Source organism: Suncus etruscus, chromosome 15 (genome assembly GCF_024139225.1).
Source record: "Suncus etruscus isolate mSunEtr1 chromosome 15, mSunEtr1.pri.cur, whole genome shotgun sequence".
NCBI classification, from domain to species: Eukaryota; Metazoa; Chordata; class Mammalia; order Eulipotyphla; family Soricidae; genus Suncus; species Suncus etruscus.
The window spans coordinates 40,403,093-40,416,251 of record NC_064862.1 but is presented as its reverse complement, the minus strand read 5'-3'; the positions used below and the strand labels follow the sequence as shown (position 1 = coordinate 40,416,251).

The 13,159-nt window shown below is 40.4% G+C and overlaps 2 protein-coding genes across 2 annotated transcripts in view; both read left to right on the top strand.

Moving 5' to 3' along the window:
* The window catches only part of LGALS8 (galectin 8), an 811,943-nt gene that overhangs the window by 686,286 nt on the left and 112,498 nt on the right, over positions 1-13,159 (top strand). The window lies entirely within an intron of this gene.
* The window catches only part of EDARADD (EDAR associated via death domain), a 67,310-nt gene that overhangs the window by 4,092 nt on the left and 50,059 nt on the right, over positions 1-13,159 (top strand). The window contains exons 2-3 of the mRNA XM_049789021.1: positions 9,320-9,378; positions 11,228-11,267. Of these exons, the coding sequence (XP_049644978.1) occupies positions 9,320-9,378; positions 11,228-11,267 (99 nt within the window). The remainder of the gene's footprint in view (positions 1-9,319; positions 9,379-11,227; positions 11,268-13,159) is intronic.

The window sequence follows — 13,159 nt, the reverse complement described above, 5'->3', positions numbered from 1 at the left end:
TTCATTTCTTTTCTTTCTGATCTTTTTGTTTTCTGAGGCTCCTCTTTTCACCCCTATGTTTTATCTTCAAGGTCCCTCTCTGTAGGAGCGTCACCTGTGCTCTTCCACCTTCTGAGAAACACCAAAGGAGCGCCCTTTACTGATCCCTGGTCCTTCTCAGGACATTCAGCCCATGCTCTGAGGTTTTAAAATGACAGAATGACACAAAAACAAAACAAAACAAGACAAAAAATGGAAGAGAAGTTAGCCAGTATGTTAGCATGACCAAATGGTATTTTTTTTTTTTATTTTGGGCCACAACCGGTGATGCTCAGGGGTTACTTTTGGCCCTCTGAGCTCAGAAATTGCTCCTGGCTTGGGGGACCATATGGGACACTGTGGGATCAAACCACTGTCTGTCCTGGGTCAGCTGTGTGCAAGGTAAATGCCCTACCGCTGTGCCATTGCTCTGGCCCCACCAAATGGTATTTCTGCTGTCCCAAGAGCTTCTGAAATTCTGATAATGGTTAGACTTTTAGGACCCTTTAGAGTCAGCTGTGGAAATAGTGGCAGACTCTAAAAAATAGCTTTTCTTTTCAAAATAAAAACTCTGATACAATATCAATTATCAGGGAAAGATAGTACTCCTGTAGGCAGAATGCTTGCCTTCACTTCCTATCCGAGTTTGATCTCAGGTATCCCATAGGGTCCCTTTAGAGCATTGCCAGATGTAACAAAAAAAAAAAAAAAAAACTAAAAAAATAATAATTAGTATGACATACCAATAAATAGAAGTTATGTTAGCTCTGAAATCACAATTGGGAGGTAGGGCCCTTTACCATTTTTTCAAATTTATCTTTTGGTTTTTGGGTCACACCCAGCAGCGCTCAGGAATTACTCCTGGTTCTATGCTCAGAAATCACTCTTGGCAGGCTCAGGGGACCATATGGGATGATGGGATTCGAACCTCCGACCTTCTGCTTGAAAGGCAAATGCCTTACCTCTATGTTATCTCTTTGGCCCCTTTTCAAATTTATTTTAATATTTTTTTGTTTTTTTTTTGGGGGGGGGGAACCACACCCGTTTGATGCTCAGGGGTTACTCCTGGCTATGAGCTCAGAAATCGCTCCTGGCTTGGGGGATCACATGGGACGCCAGGGGATTGAACCGCGGTCCGTCCTACGCCAGCGCTTGCAAGGCAGACACCTTACCTCCAGCGCCACCTTCCCAGCCCCTTATTTTAATTTTTAATGAATTACTTTTAAAATTATTTTTATTTAAACACCCTAATTACAAGGTTGTTTATAATACAGTTGGTTTTATTTTTCCCTATTGAAAATTTGTTCATGATTGAGTCATACATTGTACATTGTACAACACCCTTCACCAGTTCACATTTCCTGCCACCAAACTGTTCCCAGTTTCCCTCCCCTTCCCCACTGCCTGCCTCTGGGACAAATGTTTTTCTTCTCTCTTTCTCTCTTCTTCTCTCTCTTTTTCTCCCTCTGTTTATCTTTCTCCTATTTATTTATTTATTTATTTATTTATTTAGATTTTTGGGGCCACACCCAGCGGTGCTCAGGTGTTACTCCTGGCTACCTGCTCAGAAATAGCCCCTGGCAGGCACGGGGGACCATATGGGACACTGGGATTCGAACCAACCACCTTAGGTCCTGGGTCAGTTGCTTACAAGGCAAACACCGCTGTGCTATTTTATTTTTCTTTTTGGACACTATGGTTTGCAATATTGTTTCTGAAGAGTTATTATGCTTATTAATTTACTTTCTTTCAGCACCCACTTCTGATTTAGGGTGATCATTTCTAACTATCATTATCATAGTGCTCCCTTCTCTGTCCTATCTGCACTCCCCCGCCATTTGTGACAAGTCTGCTACAATGGACTGGTCCTCCTGGTGCTTGTCTCTATTGTTTCTCTGGATATTACTACCATACAATCTTTTTTTTATATTCCACAAATGAGTATAATTTTTCTATGTCTATCTCTCTCCCTCTGACTCATTTCACTCAGCATAAGGCTCTCCATATAAAAAAAAGACTTCATATCTATCCATCTATAAGCAAGTTTCATGACCTCATATTTCTGAGCAGCAGAATATTATTTTATTGTGTCAATGTACCATAGTTTCTTAATCCACTCATCTATTTTTGGGCACTTAGGTTGTTTCCACAATCTGGCTATTGTAAATAATGCTATGATGTACTTAGGAGTGCAGAGGGCTTTTCTACTTGGTGGATTTGGGTTCCTAAGTTATATACCTAGGTGTATTTATTGCTGGATCAAATAGAAACTCAATTTCTAGTTTTTTGAGAAATATCCATATTGTTTTCCCAAAAAAGGCTAGACCAGTAAACATTCCCACCAGCAGTGACTGAGAGTTCCTTTCTCCCAACATCCACGCCAACATTGGTTGTTCTTGTTTTTTTGTGATGTGTATGAGTCTCTGTGGTGTAAATTAATATTTCATTGATGTTTTGATTTGCATCTCCCTGATGACTAATGGCAAGAAACCTCTTTTCATGTGCCCTTTTGGCCATTAGTATTTCTTATATGAGGAAATGTCTGTTCATTTCTTCTCATTTTTGGATAGGATTAGATTTTTTTCTTGCTAAGCTCTACCAGTGCCTTGTATATCATGTATATTAAACCTTTATTAGATGGGTACTGGGTAAATAGCTTCTTCCATTCCACAGGGAGTCTTTGTATTCTAGTCATCATTTCCTTTGAGGTGCAGAAACCTCTTAGATTAATGTAGTCCCATTTGATTTTTTTCTTTTATTTGCTTGCCAGTGGTGTTTCTTCAGTGTCATATAGAGTTCTGCCTACATTTTCCTCTATATATGTATGGTTTCAGGTCTAATATCAAGGTTTATTAGCCCATTTTGATTTGAATTTTGTGCATGACATTAAGGAAAAATTTGAGCTCATTTTTTTGCATATAGCTGATCAGTTTTCCCAACACTTCTTGTTGAAGAGTTGTTCCACTTCATATTTCCTGCCCTTTTATTAAAGATTAATTTCTCATATACCTAAGGGTCAGCCTCAGAATATTTGTCTATTCCATTCTGAGGGTCTGTCTTTATTCCAGTACTATGCTGTTTTAAATGACTACTGCTTTATAGTATAGCTTGAAATTGGGAAAAATGATGCCTCCCATCTTCTTTTTCCCAAGGATTGCTTTATATATTCATGGAAGTTTGTTGTTCCATATGAATTTCAGGAGTGTTTGATCTATCTCTTTGAAAAATGTCATAGATATCTATGTAGGGATTGCATTAAATGCTTTAAATTTAAATTACATTAAAATTTAAACTTATGATTTAAATTGCATTTTAATGATTTGGGAAGTATTGCCGTTTTAATTATGTTAATCCTCCCAATCCATGAGCAGGATATGTGTTTCCATTTCTTTGTGTCCTCTGATTTTTGAAGCAGTGTTTTGTAGTTTTTTTTGTATAGGACACTCACTCATATCTAGAAAGGACAAAGATCCCTTTGTGTGTTTGATGTTCAGGAAAGTTGGGAAACTCTAACATGCTTTTCCTCATTGTTTTCTCCAAAACAACATCTTTCCAGAGGAATCTTTGAACTGTCTTTGAGAAATTGTCTCTAGGAACTATTGAATGTGACTAATCATGGGTTATGTAAGAATGTGATAGCACAGCTGCTGGGTAGTTCCCAAGGGTGTGTGTGTTGGTTAATGAGAGATGGTAACTTCTGAAGAAGCAGTTGATGTGGGGCCTGTCTCTCAGGCCCCTGAGAGATTCTGATCAAGTCCATCATGAGATTTGAGCCTTCATCTGAATGATGAGTCTTAAACTTGGCGTTGTCATTGGAATAACAAAGTATGGGGATCTTGGATTGATATGTGGGTGTGTTTTTATTAAATAGGTGCCTCACCAGTATTGTTTGGGAGTGGGAGTATTGAGGGCCATTCCTTGTGATATGTTAGTGCCTGGTAAAAAAGTATACAGACAGGCCCATGAGGGCCACATCTATTGGTGTTTGGGGTTACCTGATCTATGCCAAGGGATGCTAATAGACCATGTGCAGCCAGGAATTACATTGAGAGCCATGCCCATATCAGGCATTGGTTCATTCCCTTTGAGCCATATCCCTGGCCTAACTGTAGTTTGCTTGTGGGGGAGATATAACGTTGTAGGGCTACAGAGTGAGTTGGTTGGCATAGTTCACCCTGACTATTGTTAGTTGAAGTGTGTCCCCCAAACGTTGGCAATCTACCCTCTCCTACCTCAGAACATGACCTTCATAGGAACTAGAATTTTTATAGTAGTAATCAAGCCAAAAAAAAAAGTTTGTTATAATCCAGAATTATTGTAACACTTCTACAAATATGCTGTTTGGGAGTGGGGGAGATAGCCTGGGCATCATGGAATAATGGTCTGTATATGAGACCCAGATTTTGGACTAATTGGCTAAGTATCAGGGTCACTCTTGGTGATACTTAGCTAACTAGTCTAAAATGTCCTATTTATAATCCTGGAATATGCAGTCCTACTCTGGTCCGGAGTGCTAGAGACCACTGTGCCAGAGACCAAAGTCTGGGTCCCTCTAAAACAAAATCATAAAAAACATTTAAAGGAGTATTTGGACTCAGAGGTTCCCCCGGAAAGACTGACAAGTATTAGGTCACTAAGCTCTTTTGGAATCTAGTGGAAAACAACCAGAGTTGAAAGCTAGAAGTTCTTAGGTTCAGATTCTGACTTCTCTATTATCCTGTGAAATGGGCACTCAATAAGTCAAAGGTGGGGGACCTTTTTCACTTTCAGAAAAGAGGAGTTGGGGCTGTGTGTATAGCATGCAGACAGCTGATCTCTAGGTACCTTAGTATCTAATGCCTATAGTCTAAAAATGCTGTTACCTGTGGCACCCCTTCTTAAGCTAGGGGGGCACGTGGCGCTCTGTGATCACTCCAGAATATCACAGGCTTGGCATGTAGTGCCTGGTTGCACGAATGACTGTGCAACCTGCAACCTAGACCCATTCTTTGTCTCCCCTGAGGTGCCTGATGTCAGGCCAGCTGCCCCCTGCAGAAACCTTGTTTAACCTACCCACATGTCCTTTCTCTCTGGCCTTTTAAGGAACTTTCTAGATCTCCATGAGTTAGTAGAGTTGCCTACTACTTTGGGGATTATCTAGCCTTGCTCAGAATCCAGAAGAGTGACAACAGCTTTGGGAGAAAGCACCCCCTGTTGCCATATTAACTGCAGGAGACCCTCACCCCTTCCCATTACCACCTTTTTGGACTGCTAGCTGCTGCTTTGCTACCTCCAAGATAACCTGGACTCTCCTGTCTGTTTTGACTTCTTCATGCCTATGTCCCATTAGATATCATAGCAATGCCTGGATATCCAGCCTGCTACTATCTGAGGCCTATTTAAAAAAAAAAAAAACTCAACACTTTAAGGTTTCCAAATAAGCTGTAATTTTGTACTTACTAATGTAAAGGCACAGCTTCCAGAATAATAAGTTAAGACAACTTTCTACTTCTCAACAGTCTAAAATAACCAGGATCCATCCTCCTCCAAATAGCCTAATTGCTTCCCTCAGTCAAGGCTTGGTAGAACAAAGGTAGTTGGAAGCAAATGCAAACAATTGTCCTAGTGAAGGCACAGAGAAGATACCAAATTGGACCTAGTACATAGGGCCCCATGAAATTTGGGAGAAAAATTATATCCACAGTCTTAGCAATGACAGAAATGATGACTACCATAACAATTTGAATAAAAAGAATAGAAGCCCTTAAAAGATTTGTCCTTTGGCTTCAGAGCACAGTGTCTTCCCGCTTGCCTTCTGAATTTTTTACATGAAAATCTATCAGTTCAATGTGACCTAGCCACCTTCAGTTTCTTTTATTTTCAGAGATGCAAGACCACAGCAAGTGACTTTGGGTCCTCATGTTCTTGTTGCTTGCTGTAACTCTTGCCCACTTCCTAAACCAGGAGCCATGCTTAATTCAGTGGCCAATCAGGAAGAAGCAAGGCGTATGGCAACCCATACAACTTGGTGATTTCCAAACCTGACTGGACCAGTATAACTCCTCTAAATGTGGGAAACAGTGATCTGGCACCTCTTGTTGCAGATGGAGAGCCCCAGGCTGCAGATAATTACTTGAGTTAAACAAGGTCACATTACTGGACTTGTCCAAGGTTGCTCCAGTGCTCTCACTGACAGGCCTGTGGACTCTCCAGGGAATCCCAGGTTCCTTCCATTCAATTTTTTTCTCCTTGTTTCTAACAAAATGCTTGTATATAATCAACAGTCTCTTGTATTACTTCCTCATTTGGTTTTTTCTCATTGCTTAGCTCTTGGGTAACAGTATTTTTTTAGGCTAAAGGCACTAGATATTACCCTGTTCCCCCCCAAATAAGACAGTGTCTTATATTAACTTTTGCTCCCAAAGATACACTAGGACTTATTTTCAGGGGATATCTATTTTTCCATGAGGAAGAATATGGTATATATTTGTTAAATCAAAATAAAGGAAAATTATTACCTGTATACAGAACAGCGTCAGGACTCCGCATAATGTCACTATTTGCTAGACACCAGTTGGGGTAGCCCTAGGAACCAGAGTTACTGAGACAGAGCTGGGGGAGGGGGTTGTTTTCTGGAGAGGGAGGGATGCCTTATATTTCACCTAGAAGGAAACCTGTAAGTAGGTCTTATTTTTGGAGGATATTTTATTTTCGGGGAAACATGGTAAGTTACCTAGTGCTCAGCTGTCTGCATTGCTATACACAGAGCCCCAGGCCCTCCTTTCTGAAAGAGAAAAGAGTTCCCCATCTTTTCTTTCCTGTCATATGATTTTATGCCAGAAACAGGACTGTGTCATAAGCATAGTAGGCAGTCTCAGGCCATGGTCAAAGACATTTAGAAAACCTCCTGCTCTGATGGCCTCTCACCTCCCCACACTGCAGCCTTTAAGCACAAAGAATGCCAGCTATTATCAATTCCTGCTAAATACCACAACCCAGGAAGGGAACACTTTAAAGTGCATGTGACCTTTGATCAACATGGATTTGAACTGTGCAAGTCCACCTGGATGTTATATACAAGCATGATGTGTGTTTATGAATATTATCCAGTACTTCAAATATATTTTATCTTCTTTATGGAATCCTTAACATTTTCTCTGCTCTAGTTTCTTCTTTTAAGAAGACCATGGGGCTGAAGAAATGGGTGGAGCCATGCTTTACATGCAGGAGGCCTGCACTCCATCCTTGGCTCTACATCATCCCTTGAGCACCATCATGAGTTAACTTTGAGCAGATAGTAAGGAATAATCACCCCCAGGACTGCTGAATGTGACTCAACACAAAACAAAGATAATATCACATATATGACATATGAAGGATGTATTCATAGACTTTTCAGTAAGGCTTTAAGATCAACAGCCTTAGAAATTGAGTTTGGGGAAAGTTAAAAGTTGCATATAGATTTTCACATGAGAAGGGTGGTCCCCCTTCATTGCCATATTGCTCAGCTTTTAACCACATTATCACACAGTTACAGTTTGGTGAAAATGAAATAGTTAAGATGAGGCTGTGATAAGAGGAGGGAAGTAGAGAGTGAATCTCAAACAGAAACTAGATTATGGAAATCTAGAAAGCCACAGCTAAAAAGCACACAAGTGTCTCGTATTTCTCTGACAAATATTTAGGAGTTATGTGCTTTTCTGTGTTGATGCTTTTGCCTGTGCTGTTCCCTCTGCCTCAGTGCTTTCCCTCCCTATCCTTTCTTCTGACTACAACTCATCCTTCTGGACTTAGCATTTCATTCCGTCATCACTGGACTCTGTCAGGCACAGGCAGTCCATATAGGTGATAGGCAACATCTGCCCCATGGAAAAGATGGGCAAACATTTCCCCCAGTCATCCCAAATGCTCTGGGGCCCCTTTCTTTAGCATCTCTTATGACTTATTGTCAAAAAAGCAAACAAACAAAATGTGGTTCTTTCACACTATTTCTACTTTGAACATTGTCCACACCTGCTTGGTAAAGAAATGTGGACAGACTAGGCACTTTCTCAGAAGTGAGCACAGATACACATTCTCATTTTAGTATATAGTTTGGTGTGTTCAACTGGACCCCTAAATGGAATTCTGAGAATTGCCTAGTTCATAGAACATAAAGATTTGAAGGGTAAAAAATATAAGTAGGTTTTTGAATGGCTCAAGATCACCAGGTTGTGTAGGTTGTATGTTGCACAGATCTTTACTCAAACATTTAGTGATTTATTAAGAATCTTCCAGCAGATGTTGTATAAAAAGTTTTCCTCTCTTGGAGAAGGGGCAACTTTTTTTCAATTTATAAATTCACAAAATCTAGTTGTAGCCTTGACCCCAGTCCATAGTTTTCTATATTTCTTAGAAAGCTTTTTTTAAAATAAAATCTCTATTTAAGCGCCATGATTACAAGCATGATTGTAGTTGGGCTTCAGTAATAAACAGAACACCCCCCTTCAGCAGTGCAATATTCCCACCACTTATGCCCCCCTCCCTTCTTCCCAACCCCTGCCTGTATTTGAGACAGCATTCTACTTTTCTCACTCATCAAGATTGTCATGATAGCTGTTAGTGTAGTTATTTTCCTAACTGCACTCACCATTCTTTGTGGAGAACTTCATATTGTGAGCTGGTCCTTCTGGCCCTCATCTCTATTTTCTCTGGGCATTATTATAATAATATTCTTTTTTTTTAAATAATATCCTTAATTTTTCTTAAAACCCATAGATGAGTGAGACTTTTCTATATCTTAGAAATTTTTAATCTCATAAAGTTCCTTAAATTTCACACAAGTGACAAAACATAAACAAAATATTAAGAAATGAGGAGCACTTTTGGTTTATTAACGGTAAGGCACATTATAATTCATATGTAACTCATTTAGAAGCAAACATATATGTGTGTATATGATATATATATTTGGGGAATTCCCAAAGGGTTCTCAGAGGCCTGGAGCTACTCCCAGTATTTCAGTGTGAGGGCCAGAGGATGCATTGGTCCTGACATGTTGGAGTCCACCAGAATTGTCACTGAGTCAATATATGTAAGTGAATATTTTGTAAACATCTGATTTATTTTTTATAAATAATGCTTGTGTTTTTCTCTTATGATGCTGTTTGAACCCATTCCTTCTTATTTCCTCTCCATTACTGTTTGAATATAAGATATTTTTTATCTGACCTACTGAAGGTAGCTTTCCTCTGTGTTGAGGATCATTATTACCATAGGGCACATCTGTACTTATAAATTGAAAAAAAGTCTCCATTTGTTTGTTTGTTGTTTTTTTTTTCAGATCACATGACAAAGGAGCCAGTAGAAGACACAGACCCAAGCACTTTATCTTTTCATATGGTAGGTCACACAGGCACATTCATAGTGATACCTGTTGAATGATATTTTTCCAAGATAAATTTCCCATATGACATGCTTATAGAAGCAATGGTTTTTGTTTGGGGAAAGGGCTTATTGGGTGATGTTCAGGAATTACTCCTGGTTCTGAGGTCAGGTATCTTTCCTGCTGGGCTCAGATGACTATAGGATCTGTCAGAGATCAAACCTGGGCCAGCAGTGTGCAAGGCAAACACTTTACTCACTCTGTTCTAGCCTCGGTCTATCTGGGGGTAACTCTTATTTTACATTCTCTATTCTTTTTCTTTTCTTTATGTTTTTGCACACCCACATGTGTTTGGGGTATCATACCTGGCAGTACTGGTAGTATCATATGTGCTTCCAAGAATTAAACACGGGTGATCTGAGTACATGACAAGCAAACTTCCTGTGTTTTCTCTCTAACCCTCAAGAGCAATCTATTTTAGATGAGATCTGTATTTACTTGTCTGTTTAATTTTACATTCTCAGAATTTTAAATCTCTAATGTGAGATTGAAGGCAATAATAGGATTACTTTATAGTAACCAAGAGTTATAGACTTATTAGGTGGACCGACATTCTACAATTTAGGACAATCTTTATGGGGGATCAGTGAGGTTGTTCAATGGTTAGGATATATGCCTTGCATACAGCTTTTCCCAATTTGATCCTTGAAACTACATGGTGTCCCCCAACTACTACATCAGTTCTGGAAACTGTAGTGGAAGCCTCATGCTTCAATCCCAGGGAGATTGGGGAATGCAGGTCTAGAAGCAATGCGAACACAGGAAATAATCCACACAAGGTTAGGGAGCTAAAACAGGTTTAGGAACTTTCACTGCAAACTATCTGCAAACAGGCAAAGGGTACCAGTAGGCAAACAGGCAAACTGTGGAACTGAAACCAGAAGTCTCTCTGACCCTAGCTCTTTATTGGGAAGAGTAGGACCACCCCTCATAGATGGAGAACAGGTAGGGAATAACAGAGGTTATTCCTATCCAGGAGGGGCACGCATATTGCACAGCAGAATTATCCTAAGTAAAAGAAGAACTATTTACTCCAACAGAAACCCCCAAGCATTGATGTGGTGGCTGAGTATCCCTGGCACTAGTGAATGCTTGAGCAGCACCATATCCTCAATCCTTCTCATTGACACCCAGAGCATCGCTGGGAGGGGCCCCTTGGTTCTAAGTGCCACTTGGGCCATTCCAAAATAGAGTAGTCTTTTCAAAGTGCATGATACTGCATTATTCTACTTGTAGAAGGAGGGGTGCTGGAATATTCCAGGGGGTGGTAGTAGCCTCAGGCACTGTGGGAGTGCTTTCTAAACCTATCTAAACCCTATCTAAAGAAGATAGGGTTCAAACCAGAGAAAGCATAGCAGGTAAAGCACTTACTTTACATGTAGCCAACCTAGGTTTGTTCTTCAGCACCACATATGGTGCTCCCCAACCTAGCAAAGCTACATCTCTCCATCATTTATGAAAACAGGTACTCCTCAGTTTCAATGCAGGAAATGCATAGGGAAAATAGCACTGCAGAAAAGAAAGGAAGTGTGGTTTAGTGGTCAGAGCAGAGGAAATTAGTCTTTTTTACTTTGTGTTCTAACATTAATTTCTGGTCAGTTTTTATCTCTATAACTTGAGAATAAATTCTATAAATTTCATAAATTGAGAATAAAAAATTGAGTCAGGCCTATTGACAAAAACCAAGGCAAAGACTTACAAAGTTTGAAATGAAAAACACGACTTTCCCAAACAAAGCTTTCTTTATACTTTGATCTTATAATTGTGTTTTAAAATAACTCTTTTTTTTTCTGTTGGTTTCTACAGTCAAACAAATATCCTATTCAAGATACAGGACTCCCTAAAGGTATGTACAGCTCATATAACTACCTGAACTTGGGATTATTTTAATATCATGAACAAAGCACTAGTCAAAATAGTTTTTCATTATTTGCAATTGTGAAACCAAAATATCTGATAATCATGACTTGGTGATGATCTTGGGCATAAATATTTTTATTAACATCTATAAATTTTTAACACGTTTTACATTTAATTCTTATGGTTTTAAAAAAAATTTATGAAAAGAGTGAAGTTGACCTGAATTCTTGATTATAAATGGCAAGAGTTTAATTCAGATTTATTTCAGAAAGTGGGGAAGAATTAATGGCGCTTGAGGACACGATAGATACATTAAAATGATGCTTTCCCAGGGTGGGAGAGATAGCATGGAGGCACGGTGTTTGTCTTTCATGCAGAAGGTCATCAGTTCGAATCCTGGCATCCCATATGGTCCCCTGTGCCTGCCAGGAACAATTTCTGAGCATGGAGCCAGGAGTAACCCCTGAGCACTGCCGGGTGTGACCCAAAACCCACAAAAAACCAAACCAACAAACAAAAAAAATTGATGTTCTCCCTTCCCCCTCCCTCCTTCTCTCCTCCCTCCCTCCCTCCCTCTCTCTCCTCCCTCCCTCCCTCCCTCCCTCCCTCCCTCCCTCCCTCCCTCCCTCCCTCCTTCCCTCTCTCCCTCTCTCTTCTCTCTCTCTCTTCTCTCTCTCTCTTCTCTCTCCTCTCTCTCTCTCTCTCTCTCTCTCTCTCTCTCTCTCTCTCTCTCTCTCTCTCTCTCTCTCAATTCTGTGTCTTCTGTGTTGCGGTGTTCACTCTCATTTCAGGTAGACTTTCTTACATGATGGTCCCTCACATTCCAGCTTTTAACTTAGTACTATTCAAAATAGCAGAGAGACTGTCTTTTCCCATCCCCTTCCCAGAGCACAGCTTTGGGGATAATTGTGACGTGGACTTTTAGGTTACGTAGCCAATAGTGTCAGTTATCATCAGGGAGGGCTTTGGCCAGGTCTGAACCTTGAGGTTGGGCAAGGGATCATGTGAAATTATTTCTAGCCAAACTATAGAAAGTTCTATTTGTAGACAAGAGGGCAAGGTGTGCTTCTCAGGCCCTAATGCTCTAAGCATAACCCATAGGCACAGTGCAGACCACAAAAGCTGCTAACCTCATGATTACCCAAAGACAATGAAAACAAACACGTTGAGAACTGATATTCAGAAAGAAACAATCTCTCAAGGGGGCTGGAGGACAGAACTGGGGGTAAGGAGGGTAGGAAGTAAAGTGGAGTAAATGGTGGGGTAGGGGTCATAGGTAGTAGAAAATAGACATGATGAAGAGATTGATATTCAAACAATGGTGCCTGAAACCTAATCATAAAAGCTTTGTAATTTCATAGTTTAAATATAAAAATAAAATAAAAAATAATTAAATTAGCGAGCTGGAGCAATAGCACAGTGGTAGGGCTTTTGCCTAGCAAGCAGGTGACCCAGGTTGGACCCACGTTCTATTCCTGGCATCCCATATGGTCTCCCAAGACTGCCAGGGGCAGTTTCTGAGCACAGAGCCAGGAGTAACCCCTGAGTGCTGCCAAGTGTGGCCCCCAAAACAAAACAGGGGCCAGAGCGATAGCACAGTGGTAGGGTGTTTGCCTTGCACGTGGCCGATCTAGGATGGAACTTGGTTCTATCCTCTGACATCCCATATGGTCCCCTGAGCCAGGAACAATTTCTGAGCACACCGCCAGGAATAACCCCTGAGTGTCACAGGGTGTGGTCCCCCAAAAAAAGCAAAAAAAAATTTTTTTTTAATTTTTTTTTTTTTTTTAAATCTGCTAAGCTGGGCCGGGGGAGATAGCACAGCAGCGTTTGCCTTGCAAGCAGCCGATCCAGGACCAAAGGTGGTTGGTTCAAATC